This window comes from Eptatretus burgeri, chromosome 3 (assembly GCF_056783735.1).
Source record: "Eptatretus burgeri isolate ZD-2024b chromosome 3, Ebu_testis_v1, whole genome shotgun sequence".
NCBI classification, from domain to species: domain Eukaryota; kingdom Metazoa; phylum Chordata; class Myxini; order Myxiniformes; family Myxinidae; genus Eptatretus; species Eptatretus burgeri.
Window position 1 is genome coordinate 34,390,569 of NC_140963.1, and position 22,166 is coordinate 34,412,734.

At 48.6% G+C, this 22,166-nt stretch overlaps 1 protein-coding gene across 2 annotated transcripts in view; it reads right to left on the reverse strand.

Annotated features, from left to right (window-relative positions):
* Positions 1 to 22,166, reverse strand: part of LOC147029655 (diamine oxidase [copper-containing]-like) — a 79,089-nt gene that overhangs the window by 32,107 nt on the left and 24,816 nt on the right. For both annotated transcript variants that reach the window (XM_085872870.1, XM_085872872.1), the window contains exon 2: positions 13,506 to 15,145. In XM_085872870.1, coding sequence (XP_085728996.1) covers positions 13,506 to 15,135 — 1,630 coding nt within the window. In that variant the 5' untranslated portion in view covers positions 15,136 to 15,145. The remainder of the gene's footprint in view (positions 1 to 13,505; positions 15,146 to 22,166) is intronic.

Consider the following 22,166-nt stretch of genomic DNA (forward strand, 5'->3'; position numbering starts at 1 on the left):
TGTGTGTGTGTGTGTGTGTAAACAAAGTGCTTGCTTGTTGAACTGTTTCCCGTTTTGCTTCGTCTCCTTCCTTTTATTGAATCTCCATCTTGCATCACGTAAGGGATTGATAGTGGGTTTAAAACACCCGGTAAATAATTTGAACCGTCGAGGTCGACGATAACTCCGCTCGGTTATCTCTGCAGCATGGAACGAGCCGCTTAAGCGGTTCATGTCCGGAGTCGACCTGTGGCGTGGTACAACTCCTCGGTACGCTACTCACGTGAGTACTTAGGTAAATCGACCATTCGGCGATCGGACCCTATTTCGCGCGGGTAGAATGCGGACTGAGTTGTGGTGAGGTTAAACTCCCATCCGTGAAAAGGCGGTAGTTCCCGGAGGGTCACGACTGAATTGTCCGTTCCGGTGGGCGAGGCGGCCGCCATTCGAGTCAAGCGGCCGATCGCACGCCGGGCGGGCCAGAATTCGCAACACTGGTATCAGTGAGCGGGAAACAAACTCTCCCGTCTCCAGGCTAAATTCACGGGGATCGGACCAGGGGTGTGCTAGGCGACCCCCCTCCCCCCCCCCCCCGTTCCGCCCAAATTACGAGCAGGCCAAATTAATCTCTTACGAGAAACAAGATGGAGTCTCAAGGCGAGCGGGAGCCGGGGGTAGATATGGATTTAGAAATGGTAGAATCCATGGCCCAGGACGAAATCCCCGAGCAGGAAATGCTGGTTGTGCAGGAGAAACCTCCCCCACAAACGAACCCGGAGCCCGAAATGGGCGCGGCAGCGGCCGCGGTGTCTGACACCTCCGCTTCCCTCCTCCACCAAAACCCTCCCCCCCACCCCAATCCTTGCCGAATCGGCTCAGCCGAGTGCACTCGACATGATTTTGTAGGCCATAAATGAAATAGAAACGAATGCGCAACAAATGGGAAACGAAATAAAAGGAATGAACGAAAAAATGGATACGAATGCGCAACAAATAAAAGAAGAATTGAAGGAAGAAATAAAAAACAACATGGAGGGAAATACGCAAATAATGCGGGGTGAGATGCAGAACATGGGGCAGAGTCTCCAAAAAAGGCAAGAAGCCCTAGAGAAGAAATTGGAGGAGGCAAAAGGCAAAATGACAAAAGATATCGACACGATACGGAAGGAGGTGAAGGAGCTGAAATGGAGTATAAAAGGTGTGGGGTCCACGATGGAGGCGGGTAGGAAAGAAATGACGAATAGAATAACAACGGTTGCGCAGGAGGTAGATAAGTTAGGAAAAGGGATGCAAGAAGGACAAAACCAAATAAAGGGGGAAATAACGAAGAACACGGGAGCAATAGAGGAATTAAAGAAAGAGCAGGGGGGAATAAAGAAGGGATTGAAGGCCGTAACAGAGGAGTGTGAAAAAAGACATCGGGAAATAACGGAGAGAGTGGAAAACCTGCCGCAGGAGGTAAAAGCGGAGACGCAGAAAGGATTGGAAGTCGTAAAAGAAGAATGTCGGGCGAGAAACGAAGTGATAACGAAAACGGTTGAATAAATAGAACGGAAAGCAAAGGAAAAGACAGTGGAATTGGGGAAACGGATAGAAAAACACGAGGGCAAGACGGAAGAGCAGTTTAGGACGATGGGGGAGGAAATATCCAAGACAAATAAGGAGGTGACACAGGTAAAAGGGGAAGTGGAGCAAATAAGAGAGAAGGTCGGGGAGCTATCGCTAGGGACGCAAAAGGAAGGAGAACGGGAGATGAGAGAACTAAATGAGGTAATAGAAGGGAAAATAAAGGAAATGGACAGGAGACTGACGGAATGTGTGGAGACCCGGTGTGAGAGGCAGGGTGACCTCCTTCGGGAACAGGGGGAGAGGATATACTCCCTCGAGGCGGATCGTGCCCAGGTGGGGCCGGCGTCACAGGGCAGAGTAGGAGGGTTGCCCAATGCGGGGGTGTCACTGCTGAGCTTGGGGAGGGTAGAGGCCGCGGGGTCTTTTGGCCGAATGCGGGCACCCGGTATGACTGTTCTGGTGGATGTACAGAGTGCGAGTCCAATGGCTTGGGAGAGCAAGCGGGACGACGTGGGGCACGGACAGACACGGACAGGTGTGGTAAATTCCCCAGGCAAATGGATCGGACCCTGCGGGAGTGAGGCACCGTTGGGACTTGGGAGGTACACCCCTCCAGGAGTCCCTTGGGAACTGGAGGGAGGGACTGCAAAAGGACCAAGGGTGCCGCTACCCCCGTACGATGGCAAGACGGACTTGAGGGCGTATATGGCCCAGTTCCAGTGTGTGGCCAGAGGCAATGGCTGGAACGAGGTGCAGGGTGTGGCACAGCTCACGGCAGCCCTGCGTGGCGCGGCCTTGGAAGTCCTGACCACGGTATCCAGCGAGGGGGTGACCCTGGAGGATCTCCATTTGGCTCTAAAAAACCGATTTGGCATGGACCAGCAGAGCGAGCTTGTTAAAGCTCAGCTGAACGGGCGCAAAGGACGCTCCCAGGAACCACTGGGAGAATTGGCACACGACATTCGCCGCTTGCTGGGGATCGCGCACGCCAACATGCTGCCGGAGTACCGGGAGGAAATTGCCCTGGACCATTTTCTCCGAGCGATAGGGGGCACCGATGTCGGGGCAATGCTGACCGTATGGCGCCCGGAGAACCTCCAGAAGGCAACTGATAATGCCGCCTGCTGGGAAGCACCCAGAGCGCCATTTGGAGGGGCTGGGCGGCATGCGGTAGCAGTCCGGCAGGTGGGCCCCGTGAACGACGATGCGAGGGAAGCCAAGGTGGCTAACATGGGCGACCGTGCGAGTATCGAGAAGATGGTCCAGAACGCGGTTGATAACCGGTTGGCAAGATCTGGACCAAGGCGGTCGGGTCCGGGAAGGGCGGGGGATGGGCCATCAGGGGGTACCCAATTCGGAACGGAGGGGGGTATAATTCGGCGTACCGGAGGCAAACACCTTACCAGAGGAGATGTTATAATTGTGGCGCGAGAGACCACCTGCAACGGGAGTGTAACGCCCCGCGCAGGGAAAGGCCCCCGCGAAGGGAAGAGCCACCGTCCCCCAGACCACCAACTCCGCCCCGGGCCAATAGGGATAGCCAGGCCCAACCATCACCCCCCCCCTCTCACCAGTCCCCGGGAAACTAAGAATTGCCGAACATGTAGGGCCGTGTTCAGCAGACTCGAAAGGAGAAGAGCCCTCAGAACTGCGACAGGTCATCAATTGTGGCCAAATTGGCAATGGTAGCTTATATTAATAATTTGGTGCAAAGTTGCCAGCATAGGGGTAGACGCTGTTGTGGACACAGGAGCAAGCGCCACGATCATCAGCCCTGTGGTCCTTGATTCGAGTGTAGACGGTTGAGATGAGATCCACCGTCTGCAAAACCATAGTTTGCAGTGAGCTACCGGGGCAACGGCCCCCATCATAGGACGTGGTTTCGTGTCGTTTAAATTGGGCACCGTGAAAACAAGGATAGAAGTTTGGGTGGCGAAGGTGTGCGACCCATGTCTAATAGGGTTGGATGTGCTAACAGCCGGTGGTTGTAAGATCGACTTGGGCCAGAGGGTCATGCAGTTGGGTGGTGAGGAGTTGCCGTTAGGGGGCGTGAGCACGGATGAGAGAGTGGAGCTGGAGGCTCCTGACTCCGTGGTCATTCCCCCGGGTGCCGAGGCGGTGGTCCCGGCCCGGGGGCAAGCACACCCAACGTGGCAGGGCTCCTGCGGCCTGGCGGAACTACCGGCAGGACAATCAACCCCGGGTTTATTCGTGGGCCGCACCCTGATAAGTACCGACGGGCCAGTAGTGCCCATTCGGGTGATAAATGTTTGCACGGAACCACGCACTATCAGGAGGGGCACGAAGGTGGCAGATTGCACCCCAGTAAAAGAGGTCGCAGAGCTGAGGGACGATAAGGCCAAAAAAAAAAAAATGTTGCATTGGCGTAACGGGTCACTGAAAAATAGGGTATGTCAGTCGGGATCTTTTTTTATTTTATTTTATTTTTTCCTAATAAATCCCTCCCAAAATCTCCCCCGGCTCGAGTACCACCCTTTTTGTCGGCAGGTTCTGTCCGAAACACTTCCGGGTTTTTGCGATCGCGATCGCAATCAACAAGATACTTGAAAACGATAGCAAAACAACAAAAATAGCAATAAAATAGGGTCGGCAAAATTTTTCGATAGCAAAAAAACAAAAAAAAAAACGTAGGGTCGGCGGAATTTTTAGGGTCGGGCGGGTTACGCCAATGCAACATTTTTTTTTTTGGCCTAACGTCAAGCCAGACCGGCCCCAGAGGGAGTCTCCAGACTTGATTAGGAATTGGCCCGGTCCCATTTGCGAGATGGTAAATCGGAGTAGTGTATATTTGGAGGATGCCCAGCGGGAGGCCTTATACAAACTGGTTGACCGACACATGGGGATCTTCTCCTTGTCACCCGAGGATATTGGACGTACGGGCCTGGTGCAACATCAGATCCACACCGATGGGGCCCGGCCTGTCCGTCAGCCTGCACGAAGGCTCCCATGGAGCAAAAGAGAGGAGGCTGATGAACAGGTTGAAAAGATGCTCAAAGCAGGTGTCATTGAGCCCTCGGGAAGTCCTTGGATGTCACCGGTTGTGCTGGTCAAAAAGAAGGATGGGACCACGCATTTCTGCGTGGACTATCGCCAGCTGAACAACGTGACTCTCAAAGACTCCTTTCCCCTGCCTAGAATTGACGATACCCTCAACGCCGTTTCAGGCTCAAAATGGTTTTCAACTTTGGACCTCGAGTGGGTATTGGCAGGTGGAGATGGATGAGACGGGGAACGAGAAAACGGCCTTTTCCACAGGGAAGGGACTGTATCAGTTCACTGTGATGCCGTTCGGTTTGTGTAACGCCCCCGCCACCTTTGAGAGACTGATGGAGCGTGTACTAGGTGGCATGCCGTGGTAATCATGCCTGGTGTATCTGGATGACGTCCTGGTACACGCTAAAACATTCACCCAGGAGATAGCCAATTTGGACCAGGTGTTTGGGCGCCTCATGCAGGCAGGGCTAAAGTTGAGCCCGGAGAAATGCACTTTGTTCGCGGCAGAGGTGGCCTATCTCGGACACGTGATAGGCCGCGAGGGGGTGAAGACCGACCCCGGAAAAATTACAGCGGTAGAGGAGTGGCCCGTACCTACAACTGTCAAACAGGTACGGGGCTTTTGGGACTTTGCTCCTACTACCGGCGCTTCGTGGCGGACTTTGCGGAGATAGCCAGGCCCCTTCACCGGTTGACGGAGAAGGGGTTGAGATTTAATTGGACAGGGGAATGCCAGGAGGCCTTCCTCAAATTAAAGGGGTGTTTGACATCCACACTCATTTTAGTGTACCCCACCGATGACGGGATGTATACCCTGGACACGGATGCAAGCCAGGAAGGATTGGGAGCAGTCTTGTCTCAGACACAAGGGGGCGTGGAAAGAGTGATCGCGTATTACAGTCGGGCCATGAGTAGGCCCGAACGAAATTATTGCGTTACTCGCAAGGAGCTATTGGCTATGCTGTCTGTGGTGAGCCATTTCCTCCCGTACTTGTACGGGAGGAAATTTTTGGTTCGAAATGACCATTCCTCCTTGCAATGGCTCTTACGGTTGAATGAACCGGAAGGCCAGATTGCAAGGTGGTTGGAAAAGTTGCAGCACTACAATTTCAGTGTGGCCCATAGAGCCGGTAAGGCTCATGGAAATGCCGACGCGCTCTCTCGACGCCCCTGTCTGGGAGAAAACTGCAGATATTGCACGAGACATGAGGAGAGGGACCAATTGGCAGACACCTCCCCGAAACTCCCAGTTCGTGCAGCCCGGGTGGGAGGCCCAACTTTTCCACTAACCGCGGGAGAGGGATTTGGTGGATTGGCATGGAGCATGGCCCAGCGGGAAGACCCCGTGATAGGGCCAGTGTACAAATGGGTCCAGGAAAACAGAAGGCCCAGTGGGGAGGAGATCGCCCCATACGGGGCGTGAACAAAAGCATACTGGCTCAGTGGAGGACCCTAGAAATGAGAGACAACATCTTATATCGCAAGTGGGTGGAGATTCCTTCAGAACAAACTTCTTGGCTGGTGATAGTCCCTGATGGGTTTTGGACCCAAATTTTGAAACAGGTGCACGGTGCCCGCGCCGGCGGCCATTTGGGCAGGACCAAAACAAAATCTCGGGTCCGCCGGCCGTTCTATTGGGTTAATATGGGGCGCGATGTACAGAACTGGTGTCGAGCATGCGACGCCTGTACTGCGAAAAAGGGACCGCCACAGAGGATGAGGGCCCCACTCCAACTACATCAGGTTGGGGCATCCCTTGAGCGAGTGGCCATCGACATTTTGGGACCACTGCCCCCCACTCGCCAAGGTAATAAGTACATCCTCGTGATTATGGACTATTTCACCAAATGGCTAAAGGCCTTTGCCCTTCCCAACCAGGAGGCAAGGGTCGTGGCAAAGGCCTTTGTAGAAGGATTTACATGTCGGTATGGGATTCCGCAGGAGCTGCACATGGACCAGGAACGAAATTTTGAGAGCGAGTTACTAAAAGAGGTGTGCAGGCTCCTGGAAATTCAAAAGACATGGACAACGCCCCTGAGACCACAGTCTGATGGCATGGTGGAGAGGTTCAACAGGACCCTGGTCCAACAGTTGGCCCTCTTCACCGCCACTAACCAGGAGGACTGGGACGAACATCTCCCGTACCTCCTGATGGCCTATCGCGCGTCCCAGCATGGGGATACTGCCTGTAGTCCGCCGCTGTTGATGTACGGGCGGGAGCTGAGAAGCCCCGTCGATTTGTTGTGCGGTCCGATGCCTGAGCGTCTTGATAGGCCCCCGGAGGAGGGCTATGCCCATCGGTTCGAGGAAGGCATGGAGAAGGTCCATGCCTTCGCACGCCACCAGCTCCAACAGGCAGGCATAAAGATGAAGCGCAGGTACGACCACTGGAGCCAGGTGAGCAAGTACCCACCGGGGGCGAAGATTTGGTTCTTCAACCCCCGGCGGAGGAAGGGCAGATGCCCGAAGCTCAGCTCACCTTGGCAGGGCCCGGGGGTCGTCCTGGCGCAAATCAGTGACGTGGTCCTGAAAATTAAAATGGGACCACGGGCCCTTCCCCGGATAGTCCACGCAGACCGCCTGATACCTTATTTGGGCAACCTTACGCCCTCATGGACATGTCTTGCTGGAGGAGACGGTGCTGGAAGAGCCACTCCCGCAGAGGCGCAAGGCTCACAGAGCCTTGCAACGAGTTCACGAGCCCAGTAGGGAGGGATGGAAATCCCCCCCCCTGCCCCCCGCGAATTGAGGATTTAGAGGACAGTGACAGACTGTGGATGTGTAGAGGGGACGTAGCTTAGCTACGTAGGTTAAAAGGAACGTGCTGTAGTGTAAGGGACGACGTGAGAGCACGAGTTAGTTAGGGGATGTAGTGAGCAGGATGGCAGGATTCAGCGGTGAGTTGTGGGTTGTGAAGTGGAAACATGTGCTTGGTGAGTGAGTGAGGCCAGCGGGTCTGTGTGAATGGAGCGAATGTGGAATGCATGGTGTGATGAGTGATTGGGGGGAGGAGTGATTCCCACCCAAGGGACCCCAGGGTCAGGATAAAGTGAGTTAGTGGGTTAGTTGAATTGAAAAAATGGAAGTTGTTTTGCTGTTGGTGTGAGTGTAGGCTCAAAACCTGTTTTGGAGGGGTGCAGGAGCCCTGTTGACGGGCTGGGAGCGTGGCTGCGAAAGGTGAGTATCGCTGAGTGGGTACCACGGGCACCGGGCTAGTCAGCCACGGTAGGCTAAGGGCCCATGGGGGGCCGGGATAGCGTAATGGGCACGGGTGCGCCCGCATGATGTGGGGGCCCAGGGCGCCAATTGGCCGCGTGGGTCGTGTTGTGGGCACGGGTGACCCTCGGATAGGGGCCCAGGAAGCCAGCCTGCCACGTGAGCGTTTCAGGGGAGTCACCATTGAGGGCACTCCCCGGTGTTTAGGGAGCTGGGAGGCTCGGAGGCAGTGTAGTGCCCGGGGGTGCCATAGCTGGAGAATCGGCAGAGGGTAGTGCCTGCCAAGGGAGCCACGCGTCCCAGCCACGAAACCGTGCAAGGGCACGAGGGAAAATTAGAGGGCATGGCCCGAAATTTGAGAGGACACCAACACAGGCGACGGGAATCTGGGTTTTTAGAACCAATAGATTAAGCGAGAGGCGCTTGTTGAAAGCCCCGGGGTAGTTCAAAAGTTAAATGGATAGGGTAGATAGGAAGTGTACCCCTCCGCACCATCCATCCCTTCGCTCTCGTTGTGGGCCGCTGGACCCACTTTGGGTTAGATCGCTGAAGTTCGAGGAGGCTATCTTGAGGCTTGAGTTGGGCCTCGACACAGGACACTAGCCCTCCCTCATTCCCCTCCGGGAAGGAAACGTAGGGGTTGGGAGTAGGCTTGGGGACGATAGGTGAGCCGAACAAGGACAGTAAAGGAGGTTAGGTGACGATTTAAAGTGGGAGGTCTAAAAATGAAAATAAAAACAACTAAAAAAATAAGTTGGGGCTAAATTGGTTTTTTACAAACTAAGGGAGTGGGTAGGCACAGAGACAGGCAAAGGCGATAGGTTGGGAGGGAGACGGGTAGGTAGGTCCGAGCCCGCCTTCTGAGTGGCCAGCACCAGCGCACTCCCTCCACTTCAAGGCCTGTGCCGGCCCACTTCATCGGCTAGCTGTGTTACTGCAAGGCCTGTGCCGGTCAGCTTCACTGCCGGCTGTTTTTACTGCAAGGCCTGTGCCGGTCAGCTTCATTGCCAGCTGCGTTTGCTACAGCGTCCCTGTTTTGCCATGCCTTGCCTGCTGCCTTTGCTGCCATGCCTACTGCCCTCAAAATCTTTTGCCCCCGTTCTGTTTTGCATTCCCCCCCCTTGTTCATTGCCATGTGCGCCAGGATCGTCGCGCAGTTTGCGAGGACTGCCCTGTTGGCAGCTGCAACACGGGCCTGCAGTGGCGGCCCATGCACCGTGTTTGCATCCATCCATTCATCCATTCATCCATTCATCTAGCCATCCATACATCCGTTGTGTTCATTGCGTGTGCGACTTGAGCTGGCATGGAGACTGCGTTGCGCAGCTCAAGCGCCGTGGCGTTCATTGCGTGTGCCACTTGAGCTGGCACGGAGACTGCGCTTGTGCAGCCCATGCACCGTTGTGGTTCACTGCGTTCATTTCAAAAGGGAGGCCTTGGACTGCGTGTGTGCAGCCGGCTACATTCCCTGTCACCTGCATTGCATGAGCCAGAGACGGTGTGCGAGCAGCCTGGCTCCCTGCTAACTGCTTTTCTCTTTGCAGAGTCCATTGATCCTGGGCCATGGTTAGTGTAAAATTTGTAAGTTAAGTTGTACTGTATATATATATATATATATATATATATATATATATATATATATATATATATATATATATATATATATATATATATATATATATATATATATATATATACACATGAGTGCGCCCCCGGCATGTGTGTCTTAGCGCCGGCAATTTATTTAAGTCGTCCGTATGAGTGGGTTTGTTTAGTTAGTTACTCAGCCCGTAGGTTATTTATTTTGGGGACACGAATAACATGAATGTCGCACTCAGGGATCCGAATGTAAAGTGTACTAGGGGAGAACTACACATGATGGCACATGAGAATTTGACGACTCGGGACGAGTCTGTAAAATGGGGAGGGGTAGTGTTACGGTTGTGGAAATTCGCATTACACCATAAAGGGTCCTCAGGTGAGATATATCGATAAGTTCATGTGTAGTTAGCCCAAACCCGTTGTGTAGAGGGAATATGTGTGATTCATCTGGGCTGCGACGCTTTGAGTTAGCCATTTTTCTTTCTCTATTGTTATTTTGCACCATCAAGCCACCAATAGGGATGGTTATGAGGTGTTTGTTGGTCCCCATGGGTCAGGAACTATGAACCAGAATAGCACTAAGTTCCTTGACTTTGCAAGAAGTCATGGATTTAGGGTGGCTGGTTCATGGTTTCAGCGCCCACAAGCTCATCGCTGGACTTGGTATTCCAACGCTGGCGGTGTGGCAAAAGAGATTGACCATGTCCTCATTGACGGTCGTTGGAGGATGATCCAGAACTGCAGGGTCTACCGAAGTGCTCAGTTCCTCAATACTGACCACAGGCTTGTTGTAGCAACTCTAAAGCTGCACCTTAAATCCTGGAGAATGGTACCATCCCAGCCTAGGCTGGATGTTGGCAAGCACAGGGATGAGAGAGCAGCTGAGGAGTTTGTGAACAGGCTGAGTGGACACTTGGGGGGTCTGGGTGCTTTGGGGGGTCCTGAAGAGTTGTGGAGTGCCTTCAAGACCACCGTCCTTGATGTTGCCGGTGGATGTCTTGGAGCTCACTGCAGGGCAAGGAAGAATTTTGTCTCTCAAGGGACACTGGATACCATTGACCAGAGTCGCAGGGCCAGGCTGAATGGCAGAGTTGAGCTGTTCAGGGAGCTGAGGCGTAAAACTGTACGTGCACTGAGGGTGGTCAAGGAGGCCTAGTGCGAGGAATCTATGAGGGGGTAGAACATCACCTGTGGACAGGTGATTCTCGTCCCGCTTACAGGGGAATTCGTGCATTGCTTACATCCAAGCCCATCACTCGGAGCACTGCAGTTCGAGCAGAGAGTGGTAGGCTCTTGACAGAGGAGTCTGAAGTGAAGGCCCGCTGGGCCGGTTACTTTGAGCGGTTGTACCAGGCTGATCCACCAGCTGTCGAGTTGAACATCAAGGGTGTTACAATCCCTGTTGCTGACCCTCGAATCAACTGTGGTCCACCTTCGCTTGTGGAAACATGGGCTGCGGTGAACCAGTTGAAACGGGGCAAAGCTCCAGGGATCTGTGGCATCCATGCTGAACTTCTCAAGGCTGGTGGAAGTGCTGCACTCGTGTCGTTGCATGCAGTTTTGTGCTCTGCCTGGAACACAGGCATCATTCCAACTGACTGGAAGAGGGGTCTTGTTGTCCCTCTTTGGAAAGGGAAGGGTGATCGCCAAGACTACAACAACTACCGAGGGGTGACGCTGCTCTCAGTGCCGGGCAAGGTCTTTGCTCGGATAATTCTTGATAGGGTTCACCACCATCTGCTTGAGCACTAGCGTCCAGAGCAGTCAGGCTTTACACCAAAGAGGTCAACGATTGACCGTATCCTTGCCCTTCGTGTCCTCACCGAACGCAGACGAGAGTTTCGGCAGGGGCTGCTTGCAGCCTATGTTGATCTCTGTAAAGCGTTCGATTCAGTGAATCGGTATGTCCTCTGGAGGATTCTTGGTCTTCGTGGGGTGCCACCAAAACTGATCGATCTGGTACTGAGAGTGCTGTGAAGTGTGGTGGTACCATCTCTCACTTATTTCCAGTTGTTACTGGAGTTCGTCAGGGGTGTGTACTGGCTCCCACACTTTTCAGCACTTGTATGGAATGGATTCTTGGGAGGATGGTGGAGAGATCAAGCTGCGGTTCATCGTTTGGGAATGTCAAGATCTGGGACCTTGATTTTGCAGATGATGCAGTCATCTTTGCGGAGACTTTAGACATCCTTTTGGGGGCCCTCGAGGTGCTGAATGAGGAGTCGGAGCCGCTGGGATTATGAGTTTCTTGGGTCAAAACTAAGATCCAGGCTTTCGGTGACATCTTGGATGTTGCTGTCCTGTCTGTGTCTGTTTGTGGTGAGGATGTTGAGGTCATGGAGAGATTCACTTACCTTGGCAGTGATATTCATGTCTCTGCTGGCTGCGAGTCAGAGGTCAATAGACACCTGGGGAGTCATGGATTCACTGGATCATGGGGTGTGGCGCTGCCGGTACCTGTGCGGGAGGATGAAAGTCTGAGTCTTCAGGGCCTTTGTACTTCCAGTCTTGCTCTATGGATGCGAGACTTGGACTCTGACCAAGGATCTGAGACGGAGACTTAATTCCTTTGGTACCAGGTCTCTTCGGAGAATCCTTGGCTATTGCTGGTCGGATTTTGTGTCCAACGAGCGGTTGCTGAGAGAGACTCGGATGAGATTTGTTACCTGCATAGTCCGTGAGCGTCAGTTGCAACTGTATGGACATGTGGCTCGTTTTCCTGATGCTGATCCTGCTCACTAGATTCTCTCAGCGAGGGAGTCTCATGAGTGGAGGAGGCCAGTGGGCCGACCACGTACCTCGTGGTTGCAGCAGGTTGACCATCATCTCAAGGAGATGGGCATGGGCCTGGCATCTGCCTGGGGGATGGCCAGACGGAGGCCCTGGAGTACCGGCGGAAAGTGGACGCAGCGACGCGCTGTTCTGGCACATGCTCCCATACCTGACCTGAAGCCACCAACAACTCAAACACCACCACCCTTGCCTCTTTACCTCCACAACTCCATCCCGCAAACATCGCTTCAACGCCATTCCAAAACGACGCCCGCCAACCACCACAGCAAACCCCCCACCACCTTCGCCTTTCTCCTTCCACAAGAATACAACGTTTCAACAAGAGAAGGTAATCTCGTTTGATGCTGGTTTCATGCAAATAAGAATTGACTGAGTTATGCCGAAAACCGCATATTTTTCAAGGGCGTGACCCCCCCCCGACATTTTACCCCAACCGGTGACATGTGTTGTGACGTCATTGTGTCACAAGATTGGCATTAAATTCTGAACATTTTGGTGCTGGGTTCATGTAAAGCGGACAAGAATTGACCGCCCGCGTTATGACAAAAACCGCATATTTTTCAAGGTCGTGACCCCCCTGACCTTTGACCCCTAACCGGTAACAAGAGTATGGGCGTCATTGTGTCATATTGCATATCACAAGATGAGGCGTTGAATTCTGAACATTTTGGCGTTCGTTGAATGCAAATTGAATAAAAATTGACCGTGTTATCGTAAAAAGACGATTTTGACCTTTTCGTGACCTTGACCTTGACCTTTGACCCGAACGATCCCAAAATCTAATCGAATGCTTCCTGGCTAATAACCAATCATCCCACCAAATTTCATGCAATTCGGTTTAATACTTTTTGAGTTATACGAATCACAAGATTACAAATAAATAAATAAATAAATAAATAAATACACGCCGACCAAAACATAACCTTTCGCAGAATGCGAAGGTAAAAATGTGACTTGTAGGTGATTGACATACAAACAAACAGACAGAATAACAGAGCAGACCAACCAATATACTTGTGAATATTCAATTTTGCAATTAACAAACAGAATAAGTGCATTATTACATAGGATTAAATGAGCCAGAACCAAGGAACATTTAAAAAGATAAACTCTCCAAAAAATATTTTGAAACAAATTAATATACACCATAATTATCAAAGTAAAATTCTCATAAAAATGAATACTTTAGACATTTTAGCTTCATTATACCTTCGAAAAAAACCACCAATCGCGAAGTAACAGACAATGCATACACTTGGGCACACATGAAACACACCACATGCCAATTGAACCCACACACATTGAAATACGGAGATGAAGCATCAAATTACCTGCCAGATCCATGTCCAGTTTGAAATTGTAAAGGTGCGTGTGAACATTTCCTAAAACGTTGTCCCACACAACTGTACCATACCTCTTGCCTTCACCAACTAAACCTGATACTTGTAAATATCCAGTTGCAGAAACTTTGGTTTCAATCACTCCATTCTGATAGAACAATACGTCGATGATGTAATCGTAATTTTCAACTGTGTGAATTGCCCTCACCACAAGGACATGGTTTTCTGCACCTCCATGAAAGTAAAACTTTTTGTTGTGGTGACTGTAATGACGTCTCAATGGGATTGCAGTATTGTGTTCAAAAACGCACAGCGAGCTTGGGAAATGCAGTACCTCGTCAGTGTCAATAAAGTGGTGAAGGTCAATGAAGGCCGCATGTTTTGGGCAGTCTACACCCTTAATCATTTCGAAGGTACTGCTTCCAAATGACCATGCAGAGTCAACTGCTTTATTTTGCATGATGGCAGGTGTGTTTCCTCCATAGAAGGAGATGGCTTCCTGAAAACTCAGCTCATAGGCAATGCGTTCGCCGTTGAAGCGAATGTCAAAGATCTGCAAGCCGGTTGAAGAACGAACACGGAATGCAAATGTCCATGGCATGTACTGAACTAGGTTTCCATAAAGTTGGAACCGGTGTCCATCTGGCTCAAATTCCAGAGGTCCACGCTGCTTCGTGTTTGCTTGGAAGTTTCCCCGCCGTTGAAATGTAGAATATATTAGGTTTTTTTTTGTTTTCCCAGAATATGCGACTTTTTGGAGTTTGTCTTTTTCATATCCCTCTACGAGTTGTTCGATCGAATCAAAATACTGTCCATTATGAAATAACTTCTTTACTTGCCACTCTTTGATATTTTTACTCCGATGATCAATTAACATTTCAAAATCTATGACTTGGAGATTAAAACCCTCATGGATCTTGAAGAACATGAACCAGGTTTCCCTGTCACCCGGTTTGAAACCTTTTGGACTGAAACCACCTGCCCCAAGGCAGTTTGTAGAGCAGTTGTTCATCCAGTAGCCGTAGCTCTCTTTAAAAACGTGATACAGCTCATCTCCGATTTTAGAAATGATGATATGCAGGTTGATGTCTTCAGGAAAAGAACTTGGTCTCGAGCTATAGGGAATAGAGTTGTGTCTGTTTGAAGGATTGTGCTTTCTATACCAGATTGGCTTGGGAAGAGGACCTACCAAATATTCTTGAACAACTGGGATTTTATGTGCTCCTTGGAAAACGACGACTATGGCCACACGCTCTGGCTTGGATCCATTTGACTCCATGTAATGTAACACTTCCTTCTTGGGTGGGTTGAAGAGCTCAATGAGGAATATGTAGTTGCTGTTTACAGAAGCCTGTGTGATTGGGAGGAGATTGAGGTCTTTTTGGTCAAACATGTACTCTTTGACTGTGATTATTTCCCCTGGTGTGAGGTCAGAAAATAGCTCAGCTGCTCTTGTATCAGGGGCTTTCACTTTCATGAAAAGATGGTTGTTGTCATGGAAGCATCCTTTTGTCTTTCGCTTCACTGCCCAATGGATAATAATGATTGCCATGACCGCTGTGAGGAAAACTAAAATCGCTGTGATGATTTTCCATGTTTGTGATGAGTTTCTTGCAGGCATTTCACGAGACCTGCAAATGAAATAAATGCTGTGACATTCTATATGTGTTATTGCTTGTATAATCTGTGACTAAAAGATGTGTGAAATGAAGTTGAACATAGGATGTTGTGAAATTAACATCATTTACAGCAATCCTTTAAATTATATTATACGAGCGAGGTACCCGTGCTTTGTACGGGAGGTGCTGGACAGCCGGTTCGTGAATGACTTGAGGGGAAAAAATGGCGAAACTACAACTTCAGAATCCGCGAATGTCATGAGTGGAATCCCTCACGTGATTTTCTCATTCTGCTTTAAACTCAACCTCTCTATATTTTCATTGAAACAACATCATTCCAATCACAAATTAATGCTATACCATTAAAATAACAAAACACAAAATTACAAACACTCGTGAAGTAAACAAAAATATTTCAATGATGTCATGGCGAATCTGCAAATGCCGAATCCGCAAATTTCACCTATGGAATCCCTCACGTGATTTCCTTATTCTCCTTTAATCTCAATCTCTCTATATGTTCATTCTAAACAGCATATGTTTACAATCACATATTAATATTATACCATGAACATAACAAAATACAATGTTACAAACACTCACTCATGAGGTAAACGAAGATAAACGCCATTATGACGTCACATCCGGATTGGGAGCAACTTCGTATGGATCGATACTTAAAACCATAATTGAATTGAGGGACTACTGAAACTTCCCACCCACCTCAGAGCACCTCGGACCCCAAAACCTTCCACAGAAGGTTTGGCAGGGCTCGCCCCAAAACTGAGGGAGGAGTTCAGGGACTGACAGACAGACAGACAGACACTCTCCTGTTCGTGGCCGTGCATGCAAAAAATAAAAAAAACTTTCAAACTACGTGCCAGAAATAACAACCACACAGGCTGTTCCTTTGCTCTCGCATGCCCGTATGTGCGTGGCCATACGTGCAAAAAATAAATATATTATGACGTCAATCGTGACGTCAGAGCACCGTATCCTGTCATTGGTTTGGTAAATAAATGGCCATAACTTGGGAAGCACTTATCCGATTAATATCAAACCTTGAAAAGGCACATACTCAGGTCCCCAGCAATATACCTAGCAAGTTTCAATTAGATCGGACCAGTGGTTGTCAAGAAACAGCAGTCACAGACACACACAGACAGACAGACACACACAGAGATTGCTGGAATTATAGATAGATAGATTTTAGGAATAGCCGACACTATGCAATTTATTAAAAGTGTCGTGTGTGTGTGTGTGTGTGTGTGTGTGTGTGTGTGTGTGTGTGTGTGTGTGTGTGTGTGTGTGTGTGTGTGTGTGTGTGTGTGTGTGTGTGTGTGTGTGTGTGTGTGTGTGTGTGTGTGTGTGTCATGCTTCATTCAAAAGGGTTCCTGCTGTCATAGAATAATATAATAATGGTACTGTTGGAAAGGTAAAAATTAATTTTCTTGCAACAAATATTATAATAACACCATTCCTTTATGCCATAAAGGTGCCTTGGGCTGCTGAGACAGTTTCATTGGCAAGGAGTACAGTTCTGGACTGCACAAATTTCTCCAATCTCAGAAAGATAACAGACTGAGTCAACCCCACCTGGTGTTGATTCAAAAGACAGAGGGGCATGAACTTAGGACTCTTAAGTCCCAAACCAGCCACCTCAACCACTAAGCCAACAGCAGGTGATGGGAACAAAATATATTCGTGTCCATTTAATCATATAGATGCCTGTTTTAAAAGCCAGTGATTCCATGATTGAGGAAGAAGAAACACGGCATCAAGCTTTAATGTAGTAGTTGCAAAAATTTGTGACAATAAATTTGCGAAATGGGAAGGAAATGGGGCGGAATAGAAAAGAGAATTTGGGGTAGGCTGATTGGGAAGACGGGGATAAAATGGGAATGAGGTTTGGTTTGGAAGACTGGGGAATTTCTTGGACGTAATGTGAAGAGATTAAATTGGGGTGAGATTTTGCTATTACAACAGATGTAATAGTTTCATGGTTTTCTAAAAAGTACTTGAACATATCAGGCCCGAAACACTGAAAAATTTAGGCCGGGGTACGTTGGCAAGCCCAATTACTTTGCAATATCCTTAAATATATTTGTATTGACAACTTCCTATTAACTAATCCTTTGTTTGCTTTTTTAAATCATGGACTTACTAAAGATTTTTGTTTTAATCGATGAATCGTGCGGCTCTGCATTCTCAATTACTTGTATGTTTAAACTACGGCATGTGAAGAAGCAATGAAACAAAGGACAAAATAAGTGTTTCAAGGTCTAGTTTCTTTTAAAACAATCATGTCAGGTCAGGTATGAGAGAGCAGCACGCCAGTACCTGCGCCAGAGCAGCACGTCGCTGTGTCCACTTTCCAACAGTACTTCAGAGACTTCCATCTCGTAATCCCCCAGGAAGATGCCTGGCCCATCCCCATCTCCTTGAGATGCTGATCAACCTGCTGCAACCACGAGGCACATGGACGGCCCATTGGCCTCCTCCACCAAGAGGCTCCCTTGCTGAGAGAATTGGGTGAGCATGATCAGCATCAAGAAAATGAGCCACATGGTCATACAGCCGCAGCTGATGCTCACAGACAATGCAGGTAACAAATCTCATCTGAGCCTCTCTCAAGACTGGGAGGAACAAGGACTTAAAAACTTGGACTTTCGTCCTCCTGCATTGGTACTGACAGCGCCACACCCCATGATTGAGTGAATTAATGACTCCCCAGGCCCGACCCAGACGTTTATTGACCTCTCGCTCACAACAAGGAGAGACATGAAAATCACTGCCAAGATAAGTGAACCTCTCCGTGACCTCAACATCCTCACCACAAACAGGTATAGAAAAGATAGCAGTATCCAAGATGTCATTGAAAGCATGGATCTTAGTTTTGACCCAGGAAACCCGTAATCTTAGCGGCTTCGACTCCTCATTCAGCGTCTCAAGGGCCCCCATAAGGATATCCAGCGTCTCAGCAAAAATGACTGCATCATCTGTTAATTCAAAGGCAGAGATCCTGAAATTCCCAAATAATGCAACGTAACTTAATCTCTCTGACATCCTCCCCAGAATCCAGTCCAAGCACTGCAAACTGTTGGGGCCAGTACTCACCCCAAACAAACTCCAGTAACCACTGGAAATAAGTCGGAGGTGGAAGCACCACATCTCACAGCACTCTCTGCACCAGCGTATAATTCAGAAATGAGATTGATCCGTTTTGGTGGCACCCCACAAAGACTGAGGATCCTCCAGAGGGCATCCTGATTCACTGAACCGAACATTTTGCGGAGATCAACACAAGTTGCAAGCAGCCCCAGCTGAAACTCTCCTGTATTCGTTGAGGACCCAAAGAGCAACAATATGTTCAATCGTTGACCTCTTCGGCATAAAGCCTGACTGCTCTGGTTGCTGGTGTTCGAGCAGATGGTGGCGAACCTTATCAAGAATTATCTGAGCAAAGACCTTGCACAGCACTGAGAGCAGCGTCACCTCTCGATGATTGTTGCAGTCTTGGCGACCACCTTCCCTTTCCAGAGACGGACACCAAGGCCCCTCTTCTCCTTTAGAAGGACATGGCTAAGAGTAGTAAACATAATAACAAGGCATTATTTTAGTATATCATGGGAAAAGAACAGGTTCGGACCAGTGTGGTCCCATTGAAGAATAGCTCCGGGAGAGTGGTTTGTGAGGAAAGTGAGATGGCAGGCTTAACGAACAGGTATTTTGCTTCAACTTTTACACAAGAAGAGTCAGGAGAATTGCCAAAAGCTGAAAGCATCTATCAAGGAGGTGAGAAGGGTTTTTACAGAAGATCCAGGTTGGAGAGGAAGAAGTAAAGGAACAGCAAGGAAATCTAATAGTGGAGAAGGCTCCGGGGCCAGATAATATGCACCCAAGAGTATTGAGGGAAGTGGCTGAGCAAGTAAGTAAGATGTTAACGGATATTTTCAATCGCTCACTGAAATCAGGACAGGAACCAGAAGATTGGAGAGTAGCAAATGTAACACCGTCATTTAAGAAAGAAGCCATACAAGAATTGGGGAACTATAGACCTGTTAGTTTGACTTCAGTTGTGGGGAAGGTGTTGGAAACATTAATTAGGGAACAGATGAGGAACCATTAAAATAAATCTACACCAATAAAAGTGTGTGTGTTTGTGTGTGTGTGTGTTTTTGTGTGTGTGTGTGTTTGTCAGTGTGTGTCAGTGTGTGTGTCAGTGTGTGTGTCTCCTCCATAACTCCACAACCATAAAACCGAGTAGCCTGAAACTTTGCATGCATACGAAGAAACCTGCAAGGAAGTGGAAGAGTGAAAATTGGGTGTTAGGGTTAATTAAAACACTCCTTCTGAAGATAATTATCGGCATGATTGAATTATATCCTTCATCAAGTGATTCTCGGCCACCTCGCTCTCTGGGTCTAAAGGTGTTTCTTGGGTAACCTCGCTGTGGTCTGAAGCCGCCATGTTTTTTGGCCTGCTCAACCATTCCTTGACTTGGAACCGGCCACAAAAATTTCTTCACGATAAAGTTTTTTTTCACTTTCCTTACTCATATCGAATGCCTGTTCACATAGCTACGAATCGCTACATACATCACTTTTGTAAATACTACAGTTTTCAAATTAGGAGCTTGGAGCGATTTCATGCATTATACGACATGATTTTCCACGATCTACTTGCACAGACGAATTAAAGTAAATCATCGAAATATTATTTCAGTTTTGAGGATCGGATATCGTCTGGACTAAATAAGTGTTGAAATCTTTTGGGAAATCTGATAATTTAAAGAAATAACGAGTGTCATAACTAAGCCGATATACCTATTTACTTTAAGCAAGCATGGCTGTGTACCCGCCTCCATAAATACACAAGAAAAAGTGAAAATTCCAAAACATTAAACATTTTTTCTACTGTTTGGAGAATTATATTGAGTGAACAAAAATTTAGGAACATAACAAAACTAACCAGCTTCATTGAGCTGTATGATTAAATGCATTCACTGCAAGACCTCACGCACTGTCCCCCAGAGGGACTGCCTATCCATAGCATCTGCCAGATCTGTGTCTATATTTTCTGAGGTTTTGTGAGGTGCTCTACAAGGAATGAAAGCAAATCTGGTAAGAAACGGACGTTTTAACAAAAAGTTATAACGTTTGCGTGGACCTCAAGCCGATGTACCACGTGACACAAGCACAGACGAGCAGGCAAAATGGTGGATTTTCTGCAATGTGTATTTCACAGAACCAACCTCAGTGAGCTATATGATTTAATGCATTCACTGCGAGAACTCACGACCTGTCCCCCAGAGGGACTGTCTATCCATAGTATCTGCCAGATTTCATATCACTCCAGATTTTGACACTTATTTAGTCCTGATGATATGAGATCCTTGAAACTGAAATAATATTTTGATGATATACTTAAATTTGTCCGTGACAGTAGATCGTGGAAAATTGCATCATATAATACATGAGATAAACATTGCAGATAATCCACCATGTTGCCTGCTCATCTGTGCATGCATCACGTGGTGACGTATGTATGTATGTATATATATATATATATATATATATATATATATATATATATATATATATATATATATATATATATATATACATATATATATATATATATATATATATATATATATATATATATATATATATATATTTCTATATATACACACATATGTGTATGTGTATATATATGCATATATATGTATATATTCATATACATATGCATATATATGTACATATATGTATGCATATATGGATATTGTGACGGATCTGGAAACCATTTGCATTCAACATACAGGTCCCAAAGGTCAGTTATGTCGTTAAGTACATGTGAGACAGGTTCCCTTTCCTTTTGTCTCGTGGGAGAATTAAAAACGTGCGTTGTGACTTCTTTTAGTTAGGTTATTAAATCTTTACATCCAACAAACCCTCCAACAAGCCATCAAAGAACCAACAACCATCCCATATTCATGACCCAACCTGCCCATCACGCGCCATCACCACCCGCTGGCTGCTAGTACCTTGAGTTGCTGAGAGGGGGCCTCGTGGTTCCGATCCCCGGGCCCCACAAATGATGGTTTTTGTACAGTGGGCCTTTCAGGGCAGACCCTCTTTCTCTGCGCGAGCGAGGCCACGTGGTCACGTAGAGAATATGGGGTCTCCGAACAGGGGCCACGGCTCCGCCCTGGTAGTGTGCGGCAGTGGGCCAATGAAGGACAGACAGCGAGATGGTTCTCGCCAAGGCCCTCCCCATGTGGGAGGAGATATATATCCCCGGGCAGACTCGGTGGTCGTTGGCGCTGGGAGATCTGGAGTACTTGGGTGGTTACAAGTTGGTTGACGGTGGTTGGGCTGGAGAGTGAGTGAACCAGCCTGTTCGTGGAGCCTTGGTGGGTCCCGTCCGTGACCCTGATCTCCGCCCCGGAGCTCCAATTACTCCACGTGGCTGCCACCATGAGCCACGAATCCCACACGTGCGGCTGGGACCTTCGACGACCCACAGGTGCCCATCCGAACTCTGACCCCCAGCTCTTCTCTCTCATCGGCTGGAGGGTCCAATAAAAACTCCGGGGTTTCTTTTCTTTTTGTGTGTGTGACTGCGTGTGGGCCCGTCTATAAGTAGAATTGAGTAAGTGCTTTGAATCATTGTAAATTCCTGCTCTGCATATTCGCTTCAAGTCTTGCCTCCTTGTCTTTTATTGTAAATAAATTATTAGAAATGTTCCCAGTCTGTTTCTGTCCCTTCTTGCATTGGTCCAGCATGGTCCGGGTCTGAATATAAGCGGGGTTTCATCCCCGGTAATCGGTCTATCATAGCCGGGACGTCCTGGGCAGGCCTCGCTCGAATGCAACGAGCCGGAAAGGTAGGTGGCAAAGCGGTAGTCGGTAGTGTGAATTTACCGCTGCCGGTAGGGTAAATCCGGTTCGACCAGGCATTCCGAGGGCGTGGATCCCCGGTAAACGAGATTGCGTGGATACTTAGGTACTTTGGCACTAGACAAATAACC